Source organism: Lotus japonicus, chromosome 6, assembly GCF_012489685.1.
Source record: "Lotus japonicus ecotype B-129 chromosome 6, LjGifu_v1.2".
In the NCBI taxonomy this organism is placed as follows: Eukaryota; Viridiplantae; Streptophyta; class Magnoliopsida; order Fabales; family Fabaceae; genus Lotus; species Lotus japonicus.
This window is the reverse complement of record NC_080046.1, coordinates 20958803-20979081: the sequence shown is the minus strand read 5'-3', so window position 1 is coordinate 20979081 and position 20279 is coordinate 20958803. Positions and strand designations below refer to the sequence as shown.

Here is a 20279-nt window from a genome sequence, read left to right as displayed (position 1 = left end):
TGAGACAACCAAGTGCATGGTGGTCATTTCCCGCCTTTCTCATCATGGCAATGGGCCTGGCCCAAAGAAAAAAAGGAAGTGTTTTCCCCTCACCCAACGGACACAACGTTCCCCACCCGCCCCCTCATCAATCACTACCTGCGCATAAGTGCGCACGTTAGCTGTCCCCTCTCACAATCATGTCTTCTCTCGCCACTTCGCCACACACAACAACAACAGTGACTGAGTCAGTAGAACTACTTAAACAAAACCAAAAAAATCAAATCAAAAATTTCATCGTTCATTGAAATTGAATGGAAAAAACTCAAAAAGTAAAGAAACCAGATGCAAACACAACGCATTTATTAAACGGCATCATGGCATGGCTTAGGCTTAGTAAGAGCGTTTTTATTACTAGCTATGGGGAATGGGAAGAGAGAGTGAGAGGTTAGTGACACACAAAAAACACACACTGCTATCTATGTACTACTAGTATCTGACTGTGATTTAAATGAATGTGTGTGCCCAGTGGTTCAGTTCTTTATAACCTGCCATAACAACAGCAACAACAAAAAAACTGTACCTCTTCCTTTCTTCTTCTCACTTCTCTATGTTACGAATCTCCGATCAGATCGATCCGCATCATCGGGCTTGATCGTTTGTTTGTTAAGTACCCCTTGTACTTCTTTTCAATATAAAAAAGAAAATGAGTTGAGTTTGTTTGTTTGAGTGAAAGATGAATCCACTGTGCTGCATTGCTCCGGTTTCGATCGATCGGGACAGGCCGAACCCTGTGGTGACGAAATCGCCTGGTCAGTGTCAGTTAGGGCTAGATTCAACAGTCAGGACGACGGTGAACTGCGCTTTCAGATCGGTCTCCTCCGCTCAGGACTCGTCGCTCGCTGGCGGCGACTCCGTCAAATCATCAACCGCCCACGACGACAACGACGAGGAGCCTCGGGATTCCAAGGTGTTTGCTGGTGGTGGAGGTAGTGTGGCGGGGATACTGTACAAGTGGGTGAACTACGGCAAGGGGTGGAGGTCACGGTGGTTTGTGCTTGAAGATGGTGTGCTTTCGTATTACAAGATTCATGGGCCGGACAAGATCTTGATGAGCCCTGCTAAGGATAGGGGTGTGAGGGTGATCGGTGAGGAGTCGTCGAAGTTCGTGAAGAAGGCGAATTGGAACCTCAATCGGGGAGTCTCTGGAGTTGGAGGAGGAGGATCCACCAAGCAATGCAAGCCCTTTGGTGAGATACATTTGAAGGTTTGTTTCTTGTGATTTCAGATGCTGATCAAATTTCAATGTTTTTGCTCTGTTAATTTGAAATGCCTCTTTACTCTGTTAATTTTCTGGTTTTTTCGTGTCATGCTATAGTTTTTTTTTATTAATTTGCTCCAACTTCATTGATTAGAATCGTCATGTATATGCATGTGTGGTGTTTCTTTGTGCTGCTTGGCCTGATTTACCACAATATTTGCAAGAAAAAGGGGGCTATGGGTGGAGGGTTGTGAGGCAAGAGAACTGGGACATTAATGGCTGACGTGCTAAATATAACTCAAGGTGTTGAATGGATCATCTCTTGCATTTGCTTGCAAACATGTATCCGCATTGAAATATATGTACTCTCCGTGGTTGGGTTATCATTTTTTTTTACCTTGACCGGGCAGTGATATGCAATTGAAATATCGATTAAATCACCATGTCTTGTTTGCCGATATTATTGATTTATGTGTTAGATTGACTATTTTCTAAAGTATATCTGGGTCACTTGTGTGTTTGAAATATTGAGTTATACTTGACTTGGGCGTAAATATTTGCTAGAGCTGTGATCAAGTCCTTATACTTGTATCTTTTTCTTTTGGTTTTCGTATCAAGTTTCCTTGCTAGTCTCTTGTAGTGAGGACTAAATCTGAATGTCTTGCTTACAGGTTTCTTCAGTTCGTTCCAGCAAGTCAGATGACAAGCGACTTTCTATATTTACTGGGACAAAAACCCTTCACTTGCGTTGCGTTTCTAGAGAAGACAGAGCCATGTGGATTGAGGCCTTGCAGTGTGCTAAAGATCTTTTTCCTAGAGCTCTAACTAGTGGCGATCTTGCAACTTCAGAAGATATTGTAGTTTCGACAGAGAAGCTCCGTTCGCGATTATCACAGGAAGGCATTAATGAAGCAATCATTAGTGACTGTGAGTCTATTATGCTCTCTGAAGTCTCTTATCTTCAAGGCAAGTTTAAGTTTCTTCAGCAGAAACATTTTATGTTGCTGGACACCTTAAAACAACTGGAGGTATCGGTCTTTCCTTCTGAAACACTTCCTGGAACATTATCTCGTAATTAATAAGGTGTATTTTAGTTTGGCCTAGCCTTTTAGGGTTTCAGAATATCAAAATCTACTGAATTATTTTAAGTTAAATGTTGACATATTAGGCTACATAAAGAATATTGCAGGGTCTGGGTATATATGGTTTGAACCTCCCTAAGTAGTGTAAAGTAATGTTTCTGTCACGGACATGACAATATGCTATGGATAAGCCGTCCAGCCCACAACTGCATTACTTAAATTTTGCATGCCCCTATGTCAACCCCTTTATTCCTCTCACTATGAGTACAAGGGCACTGAATGGCTCTTACATAGTCTTTTTCCTCTCGTTAATACTGACATGCTGATTTGTGGCCGATTTTGAATGGGTAGTGAGTACAACTGTTGGTCTCTTGATTTCTTTTCCTGGAATATATTCAATTTACATACCATTTCGCTCCTATGAGCTCTACTGTTGGTCATGCCATGTTGAATGATGAAATGCTTGCTAATAAAGATTTTGGTTTTTTCTCTCACAATTAATGCAGACGGAGAAGATAGAGTTGGAAACTACTGTAGTGGATGAAACAAAGGAACGTGAGTCATATTGTGGACAAGTGAATAGAAGGTTTAGTGGTGAGTGTGCTGTTAACCATCATCTGTTTTGGGTAGTTTTGTTTAATGTGGTCATATATTTTAAATTTAGTCAGATTTTTCAAACTTAATGCCTCAGATTGAATAACTACCAACATTGTTGACTTCTGGGTAGTTGTAGCTTGTATGAAGCATTAGGAAGTTAATGAATTATCTGTATGCCTTGCCAACTGGTAGTTTTGAAGTTAACTCCTTGACTTGCCCCCCTCATGTCTCAGATTTTTATTCTGTGTTGTCGGAGGGCAGTGCTACTGATTCTGTAGCAGATAATGAAAGTCAAGATGGAGCGGATGCTGAAACAGATGATGATGATGGAGCATATTTTGACACAAACGAGATTTTGTATTCGGATGCCTTGAGAAGTGCTTCCTATCGAAGTCGGGAAGGTATAGGAAATGGCAGCATATATGATAGAGATTATATTCTTTATGATGGTTTGCATGGGTTTGAGAAAGAGATCAAAGATATAAGTTATCCTTTTGTTAAAAGAAGGGACAACTTGCCAGAGCCAAAAGAGAAAGAGAAGCCTATGGGCTTGTGGTCAATTATTAAAGACAATATCGGAAAGGATCTTTCTGGAGTTTGTCTCCCTGTTTATTTTAATGAACCGCTCTCTTCATTGCAAAAGTGTTTCGAAGACCTAGAGTATTCAAACCTGGTTGATAGAGCATTGGAGTGGGGAAAGCAGGTCAGGTCCTCAGCTGTGCTTTCTTTTGTCTCAAAGCAGTTTTAAAAGCATGATCTCCTAGGTTCATTTTGTCAAGGTAGATAATATGTTTGGTCAACTTTAAGGAAATAGCTGCTTATAAAGATTTGAAAATTTCATATAGTTTCATAATTTTCATTTGATCTACATGTTTGGTTAATTTTAAGGAAGTAGCTGCTTGTTAAGATTTAATCATTTCATATAGCTTCATAATTCTCATTTGATCTTGCGTGTTTTAATTAACAATTCCTCCACTATTTTTTCCAATTTTTTGTCTGCACTTCTGTTTCTAAATTCAGTCCTTAAAAAAAAAAATAGAGATTGCTTTTTAATACCATTTTGAGATTAGCCAGTTATATAGACGCTATCCAAGAATAAACATCACGTTTACTATTCTACAATTTTTGTCAGTCTTCTCCACAGTTAGACTTGGACCACCGACTAAAATACACTTTTTTGCCTTGCATTTTGTTATTGTTTTGACTGTTCTTCTTTAGTTATGAATTTGAGTTTTTCTAAGATAGATATGTCCGTGAAATGTTATTCAGAATTGTTCACAGATACATGACAGCCGAATTCATGGTAGGATTAGTGGGTAGATTAGAATTTTCTTGGGTTGTTGATAGGTAAAAGCAGGAGTTGTTTTAAAGGCTAGCTAGGCTATGAGTCTATGACCAACTATAAAGCACCAACACAGACACCGAGCACGACATGACACTGCTAATATTTAAAAAGTAGGACTTTGGGACACTGCTTATATAAAAGAAGGGCAAAGCTGGTGCTATAAAGCTCGCGCTCTGCGGGAGGTACAAATAGGGGCCGGATCCACTTTGTGGATCTAATGCAGGCAACCTTACCTCAATCTTTGCAAGAGGCTGATTCCACGGCTGGAACCTGTGACCGCAAAGTCACATGGTAGCAACCTTACTGTTGCGCCAAGGCTCGCCCTCTATACATTAAAAAATAAAAAATCATCAATCTGATATATAAACCACTTTCTCAAAGTCACAAATTAGTCTCTTTACAAAGAAAACATAAAATAGCTTCCATATGCTAATGAGCTTCACAAAAAAATACTAGGAGGCGCCATTTTACATAGTAAGCACCTTGTCTCAAAGAAAGAGCTCTATCTAATGAATATATTGATTGACTTCCAAAAAATTTGCGATAGCAATATCCCCAAATTTCCAGCCAATAAGAGGTGTCAACTTACTCTCTTTAGAAGTGTCCAACTCGAGTCTGAGCCATGTCCATGTTCGAGATGAATTTTTTTTATTCAGACACTGCAAAAAGGTGTCCGACGGGGTGTTTGTGTTTTTCTGGTCTTCGACACTAGACACTCCTTTGAACAGAGGCATCCTTGCAAAAAGGCATCCTTTATGAACAAATTTAAGCTCAACTAATGACATAACAATGTGTTTCGGATATTACAACTTGGCAGTTAGCTCAATTAATGACATAACAGTGTGTTTTGAATATTACAACTAGGTATAGCCATAAAAATAAACCATCATCCTTGGACAATATGATCTTTAACCTTTGGAAGTTATTCTACTTTAATCTTATAGTTATCTAAACATGTGGATTAAGAGCTTGTACTAAGCAAAATATAGTTTTGTAACTTGTTTCATGCTGTTGGATAAGTAGCTTCCCATGAGATTGCATTGATAAGAAAAAGAGGCATAACTAAAATCCATAACTGATATATTGTTTAGGATTTGGGTGTCTAGACGCATTCACACTGTTTTATACTAATATCAGAGGCCTGAGTAGATAGGGTTCCAAATAAAGTATGCTTTGCAAGGCCATCTTACAATTTAATATGATGTGAGATGCTGTATCATCCAAGTTTACTATGATAGAAGAAAGTTGAAAAAGGAAAAGATTCAGTTTTTGAGTGCATGCTTTGTATGTTTTTTTTGCTTACTGGATTAGAATTGTTTGAAATCTATGATACCAGTCAGGGTTTTGCATGGTGCAGGGGAATGATTTGATGCGAATACTAAATGTTGCAGCTTTTGCTGTGTCTAGCTATGCGTCAACTGAAGGCAGGCAGTGTAAACCTTTCAATCCTTTACTTGGGGAGACTTATGAAGCCGACTATCCAGATAAAGGACTTAGGTTTTTTTCTGAGAAGGTGGCTGGATTTTTCCTTTAAATTTTCTGTCAATTAAGGTCTATGAAATGAATCAAAACTTACTTGTGAACATAGAACGATAAGAAAACTCATAAATTCAATTTTCTTCACAGCCTTTCACATTGAATCTGAAAATGGGTAGGGATCTGTCTCTATCTGTTATGCCATTAATATGCATCTAACAAGAATAACTGACTGAGCCTTGCTCATTGAATCTGAAAATGGTAGTGATTTGTGTCTAGTTTATGCTGATAATTTTCATCTAACTAGAAACTTGCTGCAGGTCAGTCATCATCCAATGATAGTTGCTTGTCACTGTGAGGGAGGTGGATGGAAGTTCTGGGCAGACTCTAATTTGAAAGGAAAATTCTGGGGCCGTTCTATTCAGTTAGACCCTGTAGGTGTCCTCACCCTACAGTTCGAGGATGGTGAAACATTTCAGTGGAGCAAGGTCACCACTTCCATATACAATATCATACTAGGTAAAATATATTGTGACCACTATGGTACCATGCACATCAAAGGCAGTGGCAACTACTCTTGCAAACTGAAGTTCAAAGAGCAATCTATCATAGACCGGAATCCACATCAGGTAGGATTTTAAATGCAACTAGGACATAGACACTGCATGCATAAATGAACTTTGTTTTGGTCATTTTTTCCTTCCCCAACTTCATCTTTTGACTGAATTCACTATTGATATTATATTTTTAATTAAGTGGCAAATCATGCAGTACCTTGTCAGTTCAGTTGACCATTCACTAATAATTAAAAAAATCTTACATTTTTTCTTTTTTACATTATTTTCAATTGTACAAAATTTGTGCAGAAGTTATTGAAAAACAAAGTTTATTTACTGTACAAATGTTTGAAAAAAGTTCAACACAAATATCATTTTTGAGTATTTTTTTCAGTAAGTAAAAGTTAGTTTTTAACTAGTAAAACTTAGGTGTAAATAAAGTAACTTCATACATACTTTTGGGTTAGTAAAAAGTGAGTTAGATTTTATTTTTCAAATTATCCATATTGATGTACCATGTTTTTATTATTATATCTATCATCTTATGTCTATTTTAATAATATATCTCTAAAATTAATTTCACTTTTTTTTATCTAAAAAGCATTCATTTTTTCAAACTTCATTATATCAAACTTACTTTTGTTGAACTTAGTTGATGTGCTTTCCGATTCAGTTAGCAGTAGCACAATGTCCTTGGTTATAATTTATATTCCTTTTTTTTGCATTTGTTTAAATTACATTTTGCCTCTTCTCATTTGCTAGGAACTTGGCTACTCACATGAGTAGCTTGGATTCTCTGCTTTTCTTTTTTTAATAGAACTGAATGGACTTTTAATCATATATATCAGGTCCATGGGTTTGTTCAAGACAACAGAACCGGAGAGAAGGTAGCAATGTTGATTGGGAAGTGGGATGAAGCGATGTATTATGTACTTGGGGATCCAACTACAAAGCCAAAAGGTTATGATCCAATGACAGAAGCTGCATTATTGTGGGAAAGGGACAACTATGTTTCCAAAACAAGATATAACCTCTCTCCTTTTGCGATTTCGCTGAATGAAATAACGCCTGGTTTATCAGAGAAGTTGCCTCCAACTGACTCAAGGTTGAGACCAGACCAAAGACATTTAGAAAATGGAGAGTATGAATTGGCAAATGCAGAGAAACTGAGACTTGAACAGCTGCAGAGACAGGTAATTGAAATTCATACTCAAGACACAACTTATGATCCTTCGTATCTACTGTGTTGGTGTATAAGTTTTCTTCTGTTTCTTTTCCAGGCGTGACTAGCTGAATTGTTATTCTTTTTACCCCTTCGTGATAATGGCAGTGTCCAAATATTTCCAACACCTTGCAGCATTTTTTTTTCTCAGCATTATATGTTGCCATTTGTTTGCAAAATCCGCTGTTCTTATTATTGAATCTCTTAAGATTCATGCTATTTTGTGCATGTTCAGTTATTCTCTTATTGAAACTGCAACTCATGCTTGATTCATGATTCAGGCAAGAAAGATGCAAGAAAGAGGATGGCAGCCCAGATGGTTTAAAAAGGACGAGGATGGTTGTTACCGATATATGGGTGGCTATTGGGAAGAAAGAGAAAAGAATAATTGGGATGGAATCCCTGATATCTTTGGACAGAGTTGTGATTTGCCTTCGTGTTCTGAAGAGACTGTATTTTATTGAACTCTAGTTTTTCCCTCTTCACAGCCGTTAAAAATCTCATGTTTCTGCTAAATGTGGATCTGGACGTAGGTTGTAAGTTATTAAAAGATCCTTCTAAGTGTTTCGGTTCCTCAAATTTTTTCCCTTGGGCTATTTGTCGCTGTTTCGTATATCCTTGCTCTAAAGTCTAATCTAACTGTTATGAGTGTGTGTTCCTGTATGTGTCAAACGAGTGAATTGGGTTGGAATTTTCTATAAGGGAAAAACTTAAATATAAGGCGTGTTCGGGCGGTTTTTAGTTTTATGTTTCACAATTTTAAAAAATCAAACCTACTTTTTAAATTTATAAATTTAATTTCAGATTTTTGGGGTTTTCAATTTTAAAATGTCGTCAACTTTGTGATTTGATACGTTCAAAAAAACTTTGTAATTTGATAGTCACCCTTGTTGTAAGATATTTATTATAAACATTATACATGGTGGATGTGGTAGATGTTATATGGTGGTGGTGGTGATAACATGAGTTGGGGTAGATGGTGGTGGTTGTTGTGGCGGCGACGGCGGAGGTCGATGGCGGATGGCGGTCGTAGCGTCGGTGAGTCGTAGTTGTGGTTGTGGTGGTAGTGATGGTGGTGGTAGTGCTTGATTGCATGTTCTTAAAACTAAAAAATAAAAATCATGATCACAACCATATTGTGGTTTTAGAAGTTAGGGCAACCGTTATGGAAATAAGTTAAAAATAATTATAGCTTCATTTTTACTAAAAATGTTATATTTTTAAATTTACATTAAATTTGAAAATCAAGAACAAAAAATTGCAACAACCTCAAACCGGCCCCAAGTTTTTTGTATTCATTTTATTTAGTTTTCCAATCATATAACAGTGACTTATAGGATAAGTGTACACTAAGTCTTGCACCACATAAGAGCAAATATTAATAATTAAAATAGGTAAAGTAACATGTTAAGGAAAAAATAAATAAGTCATATTACAAAAATATCCTAACTCCTTCCTCCACTTTCCCTTCGTCAACATCCCCTTCCTCCACCTCCTCTTCCTCATCACCAGTTCACAGTTCCTTCATCGTCATACCAAGGTTTTTGTCGTCCCCTCCGATGACGAAGACCATATCACACACAACAACAACATCTCCCTCAGTGTAGATATGGATGCACGTGTTTCCTTTCTTCTTCGACAAACTTTAGCTTTTCGACACTTGTCGGCAGGAGCCTTGTTCTTCGTCCTAGTAGCCTCCAAACGGGCCTTGACAACACAATTTCCTTAGCCATAGTCTCAGCCGCTGCACTTACCCCAAGCGCTTTAGGTAAATGAAGCATATCCACCACTTGTCTGGGAACATAAGTGTAAACTAGAGAAAAATGTGATTTTCCTGTAGTAGCTGAGTGCACGACGCTGTTATAAGCGAATTCCACCTTAGATAGAGCTAGATCTCACTACTTAGATTTATCTATGCAGACACTCCAAATCATATTTCCCAAAATTCTATTGATTACCTCAATTTGTCCATCAGTTCTTACTATAATTTTTTTTTCTCTTTAAGTTATATTATTGTCTTTTTTTTATAATAAATTAATGGATGTCTAAAATACAATAACAAACTTTGGCGTCTCTATTTGCTTTTTAATTTTTGTAAAAAAAAGAAAAAGTGGAGAAAAAGAACGCATGGTAACAAGGATGAACGGAGAAATTTGCGTACCTGCAAAATGGAAACACAAGTAACAAGGATAAGGATGAGCGTCGTCTGAAGACAGTAACGAAATGAGTCACTGACTTCAACCGCCATGAGAAACTTGATTCATTCAAACACTCTTCAGGTGCACATTTCTTCTTTTATTTATTTCAATCCATGTTATCATTTTCAAGTCTCTTTTTTAGGGTGAAAACCTATTTTCTGTGATAACTTCATATGGTCCATCTAACTATCCCAACTAGTGAAACAAGACTTTAGTTATTGATTTTGTTGTTAAAATTTACTTCCTATGTCTTGAACATCTGTTCCCTTTGGTAGGTAATTTCAAAACCAAAACTGAAAACTGAGGAGTTTATAGAAAAGTTGCTTAACAGAAGGTGGACATTGCCATGCCCTGAAACAAAAATTCACCAAGTAATACATGGAAATGGATTGCACGGTCGTAACTTCCTATTGAACACGCAGCCGGCTTTTCGTGATGGCACGGTTGAGATGGATAAACAGAAGAAGAGCTTTTATATAGTGCGGGATGATTTGTTGCACCCGCTGATTAATGGAAACAAAGGAAGAAAACTGGATGGACTACTTCCTCTGATTGAAGATTATTCCGTGACCGACGTGGTAAAGTTATCCATCAGCTCATAGTAGTAATGTTCAACAAAATTACTCTTTCTTTGACAACTATTCTTTCATAGCTTGGCTTCTGCATTGCCTGATTTCAAATCCATGTCCCCGAAATTTATTTTCAGTGAAGGGTGTTATTAATCAAATCATGCTTCCTTTCAGATATAGTATTAGTCTCAGACAATTTTAAATTTTGTTCTTGTAGTCATTTTTGTGATATGCAAATAATGAACAATGTACTGATATTAGATGTTCATGTTAGTATGTAGTATCTACATGTCTATGTTGCAGCTTAACGTGTAAAGCAGTGGACAACGTAGAATATATTAGGTTATGGGTGTTTCTCTGCATCTTGATCAGATTGTTTTCTCCTGCAGTCATATAGGGTATTCACTCAAAGTCTCCTTGAATTTCTCTAAATTATTGTACTCCTTGTATTTTATTTATACCACACAATGTTCGTAATTTTGGGATTTCCAAGATAAAAATTACATTCATCAAGGGGCATTTTCTAGGTTACTTGCGGAGGATGTCAGAGTGCCCACACAGCTGCTATTGGTAGGTCACTTTGTTGGTTATGGTAAAATTTGCGCTGCATTTTTTGCTGTGAAGTATACTTTTGGTAGAGCTGATGTTAAATTCTTAATTGTTTTCAATCCAAATCATGATTTTCTCATTTTGCAGCTGTTCTGTGTGCTGAGAGAGGAATTGTATCGCATCTGCTTCTACGAGGAGAGCAGCCTGAAATCTTGACTGGCTATAACTTGATGTCTACAATATACGGAAATGTCACATATGTTCCAAGAACTATTTATGCGAACAGGGAAGACATGCTAAAGAGCTATGCTAAATCAGTGGCTGGAAACCATGGTTCTGTCCATTGGTTCAGTGATATCATTCAAGCTTCTTCAAATTTTATGCAAATGGATGTAAGTACAAGTGAGGGAAACCATCTTCAAAAGATTTTAATTGTCAATGAAGGTGCAGGTGATTCTGTTGCTCTACTAGGTAATCAGAAGATGGAGTTTGAAAAATAACCATGCATTTCTTCAGGAACATAATCTAATAAACAGTAAAACTTCTAGGCTTTTTTGTTTGTAGAAGTACATGTGTGCTCTACTTATTTTCAGTTAAATATGTGGAGAGATCGATCTTTATTTGCCACTGATGAAATTGTACCATTTTGAGTTCATGTTCTATATTCAGTCTTTACTTCCCCTTTGTGACATTGCCTTCACCAATGGGGGACTTCACCTGTTGAAAAGGTCATAGATCATTTCCCCCATTAGCACAGATTGGGGTCCTCAAACTGTAGCTCAAACTGGAAGTCTGCTCCAGGAACCAACTTGCTTGATGCACATAGTCTATCAAATCTTCAGGAACATAATCAACATATCTTTTTGCCAAGTTAATATGATAGAATTGGGTTTAAGGCTTTAAGCAAGCAGGAGTCTTGCTTAGTTGGTGCTTATGTTTGTTTTATATTTTCATAGATAAAGATTGTTTGTGTTCTTACAAATATAATTTGTGTTTGCAAGTGTGCATATCTTTCTGGATTTCTATGAACATATAATAGAGCCTTCATAAAGTAACATCAAGTGAGGCTTGGATCCTAGTATCATTACGTATCAAGCATCTCATTTAAATGCCATTTTCCTTTAGGATTATTGAATGTGTTGAAAGGACAGAAAATTCATATGCATCTGTGCCAGTAATGATGCAAAACATGTCTTCTGCCTTACGTGTGTGTATATACGGTGTAGTTGTGTACTAGTGTCCTGTCTATGTGTCAATGTACCTTTTGTGAACTCACATCCTAACATCTTTTTCATTTTCAAACTACTACATACGTATATATTCATTTCATTTTGTTTCTTTAAGTTGTTGCTTAGATTTAGTTATCTTTAATGGTTGGTTGTTGCTATAACTTCATCAACATATTGTTTCTTTGTATAGGTATTATTCGGTTAGTGCAATACTTATCACAGGATCATTTACTTGGAAAACAAAGGGCCATGAAATTTGTTCTGGATGCTGGTACTGGCACAACAGCTGTTGGTATAGGACTTGCAGCCCATTGCTTAGGGTGCGGTTCAGTTTCTAACATGGCAATTAAGTTACAAATATTTTTGAATAATTTCATTACAACAATTCATGTTGAGTTTTGTCCCATATTTAAAAAGGACAGCATTAAATTTTGATAATCTTAGTTGGTGCTTCTATGCAGACTCCCGTGGGAAGTATATGCAGTCATGCTGGCTGATAAAATTGATGGGTACAGAAAACAGGAGGAACGTTTGACCTCTGAATTCAAGAAGCATTTTAATTTTGAGTTCAGTGAACACAATCTAAACAGAGAAGATGCAGGCATTGTGCACTGGGTAGAGCGTGGCCATGCAAGAAAGTAAGATGTTATATGCTTCCTTTACCTTTTTCTTTTCTTTGTGAAAAAATGTTATAATAAGCTCTAAAAATTTGAATGATTCGTGATCCTTTTATTTGGGTAGAGCGTGGCCCTTTCTTTTCTTTCTAGCCATGATTGGCATACTGCCTTAATGAAGATTAAAAATTCTAATTATTTCTAATAAAACAAAAATAAGAAAAATTAAACATTCTGCAATAATTTAAGCTGAAACTGTCACTGTGGATAAATCTATAAACTCGGTTTGGCGTATATTGATTGTTAGTGTGGATGTCTTGTTTTGCTTTTTGTTTTTTTAGTTTTTCACACTGTTTTAAACTTGTTTGTCCATTGTTGTTGCAATCTGTAATGAAGGAATGTTGACTCTTCATTTGATTAATTTGCTCTAAGGATGCTGAAAGACATTCATTTTTGTATTCATATACCTGAAGCACTTACTTTTAAGACATTGTTTAGTAATGTAGGAAATACAATAAGATACACATGGAAATGCAAAGAGGCATGCAATAATTATCAATTGCAACACAGACTTGACAAAAATTGGTCATCATAATACTTTCTTTTTTTATAGTAACACAATCACATAACCATTAAGGTGCCATACTGCATAATAAATATTTAAACAATGACTAGTTCACCTAATTTTCAAGATGGATGGCAGTATTCAGGTAGCAAGTCATCATGACCTAGGAAGCGGGATATGGACACAATGCGTCTAATTCTAAGCTTAAAAATTGTAGTTCTTAATTTTGCACACAATCTCAAAGAAGATCCATATTTTGAAAAGAAAAATAAATTAAGAAAAAGAAAAGTTCCAAATAGTCTAAGCACTGGAGCACCTTGTGTGAAAAGACAAACTACTGCTAGTATTAGCTGCTACAATAGCAGTTAATAAAATGTGAATCTATGCTGCATTGGTAGTAATAATGACTAGTTAACTTAGTTCTAATGTAGCCACTTGATAGGCACATATCTTTTATATTAGAGAGCAACATTAGTTTTTAAACGAACTATATGATCTACCCTGTATAGTTGGTTTCTGACTCTCGTTTTGTTTCTCAATCATATATTTTGCAAATTTTAGATTTGGTAATATTTTGGAGGGGGAAATGGAAGCATGTCAGCAAATTGCCCAAGAGACTGGGATTCTTGTGGATCCTGTGTACACTTTAGCTGCTTGGGAAACAGCTATGCTTCTTTCTGGCAAAGAAGCTGAAGGAGGACCAGAAGTGGTGATGCTTCACACTGGTGGCACATTGGGTATGTTTGGGTTAGCACAGAGGTACAAAAATTATTTTGGCAAGCTCAAAAAAGGGGTCAATCTTTATTAGAAAAGCTATCTTTTAACTTAGGTGACAAGTTGAGATGCTTTATTCCTACCATTCATAATTTTCAGCTGTTCTCCTGTTCATATAGAAATGCAGCATGAAAATTCCCATTCCTATTGAGTTACTGTAATCTACTAATACGACACTAATGATCAATTTCATTGTAGTTGACAACTGATAGCATGAAAAGTTGTTCTTAAGTAATTTTTCATTTATTGTTGGGAGGAGATTGTTTACTGTTAAAGTGGTAACTTCTCCACTGGGAAATTGTAATGAATACTTCGTGGTATTTTTTTGGTCTATTGGTTTTGTTGCTTGTACGGAGTAAAGCTTTCAAAAAGCAGCCACTGACCCATGGACTCAGCCCTGTTTTCGGGCCTGATTTTTTTTGGCCCATTAATAGGTGAGGGTCATTTGGCCCTTATCCATACGACCCCTCACATTAAGTGGGTTAGACTTTACTGAATCACTATCATTGAAGAGGAAAAGGGATACTGACCTAGGGGGAGACAGGGCTTATCCAGAAGAAGATAGATTCCCCAAGAGACTACTGCTGCAATACCATGTAGAAGAGTCAAGTTCTACAACTGAAAAGGCTGAGGAGGCGGGCCAATCCATGCCCCCAACGCCTAAATGAGTCTATTCAGCTGGAATTGTCGCGGTTTGGCGGCTGCTGCGACAATTGATGAGTTAAAGAACCTCTCTAAAAGGTTTAAGCTGTCCATAGTGTTCTTGATGGAGACAAGAGCACAAAATATCAGAGTTGAAAATACAAAATGACTACTGCACTGTGATCATTGCTACTATGTTGAGGCAAGAGGCAGAAGTGGGGGGCTAGCCCTCATGTGGAACAAAAGCACCAAAATAAACATTCTAGGAAGCTCTCAAAGTTACATCCACACTCGAGTGACGGAAGGACACAACTCTTGGCATGTAACATGGGTCTAAGGGCACCCAACCTTCACCCAAGGACGTAAGCTGTGGGGTGAACTTGCTGGCCTTCACACCACTGATGATCCTTGGTGTCTAATGGGAGACTTTAATGAGATCTTGGAACAACATGAAAAAGAAGGATTGAGACCGCACCATAGAAACCGTATGGAGCTCTTTAGATAAATCATCGACTCTAAAAACCTGATGGACCTAGATCTGAAAGGGTGTAGGTTCGTTTGGGTTAGCAACCCAAGACAAGGCCAGGTCACTAAGGAAAAGATCGACAGAGTGCTCTTTAACTGGAACATGCAGGAACTGTTTCAATATGTAGTGGGAATTGCCCTTCCCATTGTAAGCTCGAATCACTCTCCACTAGTTTTACGTCTAAAATATGCAAGCAAGCACACAAAGATGTTTAGATATGAGCCATAATGGGAGGAACATCCAGAATGTAAAGAAACCATAAAGAAAGCTTGGGATAATACTAGTGAAACTGCTAGTAGTCATTGTAGCAACTTATCTGGGAAAACAACAAACACAAAACTGGCGCTCACTGAATGGCATCACCAGAACTTCTCTAGAGCTGATAAGGAAATAGCTGAGCTCAAGAATCAGTTGGAACACCTACAAAATTACAGCAATTCTGGGGAGGACTGGCAGGAAATTAAGCAAAGGAAAATGAGACTAAAAGATCTTTGGAGGCAAGAGGAACTATTCTGGAGCCAAAGATCAAGAATCAAATGGTTGAAAAGCGGGGACAAGAACACAAAGTTCTTTCATGCTTCCACTGTCCAACGTAGAGAAAGAAATCGAATTGAGAGGATCAAGGATATGCAAGGTACCTGGGTTAGAAGCCAATTAGCTATAAATCGAGATGTGCCAGACTTCTATCCAGATATTTACAAAAGCACGAACCGCCAGAATATCACTGAATGCCTCAACGCAGTTCCAAGAGTCATCTATGAAAGTCTGAACAGGGAACTCTTAGAGCCTGTAACGGAAAATGAAGTCAAGGAGGCTGCCTTCTGCCTGGGAAGCATGAAAGCTCCTGGACCGGACATATTGAACAGTCTATTCTACCAAAAACAATGGGACACAGTAGGAGAAGAAGTGAGTAAGGCAGTAATTTCTTTCTTTGACACATGGAATCTACCAGAAGATATAAATGAGGCACTAGTTACCTTGGCTCCAAAAACCCAAAATCCAGAATCTATCTCCAACTTTCGACCCATCAGCTGCTGTAACTTTGTTTGTAAAATCATCTCCAGGATCTTGGTAACAAGACTGAAACCAGCAATGAATTCTATCATCACCCCCCAGAAGAATGCTTTTAATAGGGGGAGACAAATTCAGGACAATCTTATTATAGTGCAAGAGGCATTTAACGCACTGAAGAAGAGATGCAGAATAGGCAGAGATCATTTGAGTGTCAAGCTTGACATGAATAAAGCCTTCGATCAAGTAGAGTGGAAGTTCCTGGAAAAAGGATTGTTAGCATATGGTTTTCATTCGAACTAGGTTAAAATAGTCATGGCGCTGGTCATGGGGGTTACTTACCGTTACAAGATCAATGGAGTTTGCGGAGAGAAGATCAAGCCACAAAGAGGACTTCTCCAAGGCGACCCTCTTTCACGGTATATATTCCTGCTAGTATTGGACGTTTTTTCCCACATGATAATCAGGAGCAAGGAATAAGGAGGAATACAAGGCATCAAACTGACACAACAGGCTCCCGCACTAATGCATTTGTTTTTTTTGCCAATGATGCTATGCTTCTTGCTCAAGCCACTGAACCGGAACTGTATAAATGGCAACAACTCCTGCTGCTTTTTTTCATCGCGTCTGAACAAAGGATCAACTGCTTAAAGTCAGGGCTGATTGGTGGCAAGGATGTTCCCAGTGATAAGAGAAGAAGACTAGCAACTATTTTACAAGTGCAGGTATGGGATAACCCCGAAATGTACTTGGGCATGCCGACTGAATGGGGACGATCCAAAATCAGCTCGCTAGGATGGATAAAAGACAAGGTGCTGAACAAACTTCAGGGATGGAAAGGACACTTCTTAAATCAATCTGGTAAAGAGACCCTCATTAAGGCTGTAGTCTAGGCCATACCTTCATATGCTATGGCAATACTCAGATTTCCCAAAGCCTTTTGCAAGGACCTTTGTTCTAAAGTAGCCCGTTTCTGTTGGACCTCCAAAGGAGACAAAGGTATTCATTGGCGGAAATGGGAACTCCTAACGAAGCTCAAGAATGAGGGGGGGATAGGCTTCAAAGACTTTGAAGCAAACAATCAGGCATGTTGGCTAAGCAAGTCTGGAGAATTATGCACAACCCTGAGTCTCTCTGGGTCCAGGTTCTAAAAGGGATTTACTTCCCCAATGAAGACTTCTGGCACGCTCCAAAGCGAACTGGTTCCTCGTGGGTCTGGGCCAGCATTATCCATGGCTGTGAGATCCTACTTAAGCAAGGACATTAGCAAGTTGGGAACAGAGAGACGATACAGGTTTGGAACTGGAGATGGGTGGCCACTGGAGAAATTCTGCAACCAGTACCTGGAAAACAAAACATGAAGGTAGGTCAGAGAAACACTTCCCAGCGTGGACTTGGGCAAAGTAATGCAGACACACTTCAGATGGGAGGAAGGTTCTGATGAGCTTTTTTGGCCTCATCACCCTTCAGGTCACTATGGAGTTAAATCAAGATACAGAAAAGTGAAGGAAATGACTAGACCAAGAGAACATAGAGCTTCATCGTCTGAGGCAGCCTCTCATTTACTCTGGAACCACATCTGGGGGGCTCTGGCACCTGAGAAAATAAAAATGTTTATATGGATGGTTGCTCAAAATGCAATACTAGTTATGCAAAACCTGAAAAAGAGGAATTGCTCGCCTGATGATATTTGCCCAATATGCGGAGAAGAGCCTGAGTCCACAGAACATATGCTACTCAAGTGCCATCTAACCAACCTAGTCTGGTTCAGAAGATAACTTCAATTGAATGCACAAGCTGCAGCAAACCAAAGTATACAACTTTGGCTAGCAACAACTCTTCACAAGCTGAGCGGATTGGAAGACACTGCTGATTTCTTTATTGGGCTGCTATGCTTCACGATCTGGGAAATATGGAAAACTAGAAACAAAATGGTTTTCTAAGGCATAAAACCCAACTCAACTCTTTTACTTGCAAAAATCAACTCACCTCATGAGGAATACAGAACATCGATCACCCCTCCGCCCGCTCCAGTTCGAAATGGAAACGCAAGAATTCCCCTAATCTGGAATCTTCAACCACCAGGGCACCTCAAATGCAATACAGATGCGGCCTTTTAGAGAGATCGAAGAAAGCTAGCAGAGGAATCATATTTAGAGATGAAAGGGATCACCGTTTGCACCCGGGCTAAGACCTTTGTACCACCTCTCCCTTAATTGCAGAGGCCATCTCACTCCGTGAAGCCATGGTCATAGCTATGAACATGGATCTTCAAGACATCATCTTTGAGTTTGATAGCCCACAGCTGATCCAAGCTTGTAAAGGGGAAATGCTTTACGGGGAGATCCAACATATTGTGAAGGATCTTCGACTTTGGCAAATTAATCACGACAACTGGAACTTTGCGTGGATCGGTAGAGAAGGAAACAAAGGAGCTCACACAATAGCAAAGCTGACCCTCAACGAAGAATTGATGGGTAATTGGGCTTTTAACCATCCGACAACACTAAGAGAGGCGCTCCAACGGGATAGAGAGATGACACCAAGAAGGGGGCAGAACAGAGAAGGGTAGCAAGAGCTATAGATCTCACCTCGAGAGCATGCTCAAGAACAGGGAGAGAAAGCTACTTTAATCAGTTGGGGAAGTGTGTTCACATGGGCTACCCAACTTTGACAGACTGGCAATATCTAACACCAACTTCCCATGTGCAGATACAATCTTTTATTAGATCTTGTCAGTAGGTGGAACTTATTATTAGCGAGTAGAAGTAAGCTTTATTTAGGGCATTTGCCTATTTTTCTTCTTCAGTGTCGCTGATGTAATGAATCTTGTTTATTGGGCCTTGGCCCATTAATCAATGATAACACAACCTTTGTCCAAAAAAAAAGACAGAGCTAGCTCACACTATATTCTTTAATTTTGTATTATTTTCTTAAAATTTTAATTTAAAATTAACAAAACCTAATTTCCGAAATTCTATTCCTTAATCCCCAATCTCCAAAATTAGGATTGCACTCTTCACATGATTTTCAATTCTAGCAAGCTCCATGTTGGGCCTGGGCCGCTAGAGTTGCCTTACACTGCTACTGTCATGATTGAAGCGTGATAAAGTATTTTTCCTTTAGTGAAAGATTGAACATCAAAAGGTCGAATGCTTCTGATGGTTTCTTTCATTGTGCGTTTTGTTTATTTATCTTTAATACAATCCACACATACATCCAAATTAGTAAAATCTAAATTCGGATGGATTTCATTCCTTACTAATATTTTGATTCTTTCTTTGGAAACATGTCCCAAACGTTTGTGCCACAGGTAAGCATAACATTCATCAATCAATCTGCCTTAATATATTTTATGGAATGATTTCCTTGACTCATAATTATGGTTTTCTCTTGAAATAGAATACTGTGCAATTTATGCTCATTTCATTCATCTATCATGCCATTATAGTTCATTTGGAAAGAATCATACCGGACTACTCGTCAAGGACATTCTCATCCACATCCATTCCTAATGTCTTAAGTCTTGATGCAATGTTTGTCATTTCAATGACATATTCATGCATAGTACTCATTAGTCTCTCCGCAAGAGATTTATTCATAGTTTGGAAGCACTCTTCCACAAACTTCAACATTTCTTTAGAATTTTCAATTTAAGGAAGAACCGATCAACTGTAATTTCTTTGATTAAAGGTAAACTAACATATTTATCTTTAAAGATAAGTTAATGAAAATTATAATATTCTATTAAGAATTGTGACATCAAATAAAATATTTTATAATTGCTTCATTATTTTATGATGATAACATATATGTATATATGTATACAATCACATCATAGTATAGCTAGTACCATGTTTATTTTATGTATATAAGTATGTAATCATTAAAATTATGACAAATGTGTTATGTAAAAGCTTATATATGTGTGTGTGAATTGTTTTGAATATGTATCCATGAGTTAATTTCTGAATGTGTTTCTAGATTGGTGAATTATGTTTTAATTTTCTACTTTATTTGCCAACTATTGGCGAACTATCTTTGATTTGTTCAAAGAATATTTGAGCATATTGACCATATCAA

General features: G+C 37.8%; 2 protein-coding genes and 1 long non-coding RNA gene across 6 annotated transcripts; 2 read left to right on the top strand and 1 right to left on the bottom strand.

The window, feature by feature from the left end:
- Positions 1-268: 268 nt before the first annotated feature.
- Positions 269-8098, top strand: LOC130722520 (oxysterol-binding protein-related protein 1D). The gene is made up of 8 exons (XM_057573269.1): positions 269-1246; positions 1912-2268; positions 2829-2916; positions 3153-3622; positions 5622-5777; positions 6061-6369; positions 7146-7490; positions 7801-8098. Exons 1-8 carry the CDS (start codon positions 716-718, stop codon positions 7981-7983), a joined length of 2439 nt encoding a protein of 812 aa, XP_057429252.1. The 5' UTR covers positions 269-715; the 3' UTR covers positions 7984-8098.
- Positions 8099-9517: 1419 nt separating this feature from the next.
- Positions 9518-14261, top strand: LOC130722521 (D-cysteine desulfhydrase 2, mitochondrial). Its single transcript, XM_057573270.1, has 7 exons — positions 9518-9798; positions 9993-10295; positions 10814-10856; positions 10983-11306; positions 12255-12384; positions 12526-12702; positions 13805-14261. The coding sequence occupies exons 1-7, from the start codon at positions 9766-9768 to the stop codon at positions 14049-14051; spliced, it is 1257 nt and encodes a 418-aa protein (XP_057429253.1). The 5' UTR covers positions 9518-9765; the 3' UTR covers positions 14052-14261.
- Positions 14262-14818: 557 nt separating this feature from the next.
- LOC130722522 (uncharacterized) lies at positions 14819-18897 on the bottom strand. 4 transcript variants are annotated; one of them, XR_009013996.1, is made up of 5 exons: positions 17718-17798; positions 16539-17539; positions 16163-16457; positions 15824-16052; positions 14819-15605 (listed from the first exon to the last, which is right to left on the bottom strand). It is a non-coding gene; the product is annotated as an uncharacterized LOC130722522 (long non-coding RNA). The 4 variants fall into 4 exon arrangements; XR_009013998.1 differs by lacking the exon at positions 17718-17798 and adding an exon at positions 18186-18897 and having other exon boundaries at positions 14819-16052; XR_009013997.1 differs by having other exon boundaries at positions 14819-16057.
- Between the last annotated feature and the right edge of the window lie 1382 nt (positions 18898-20279).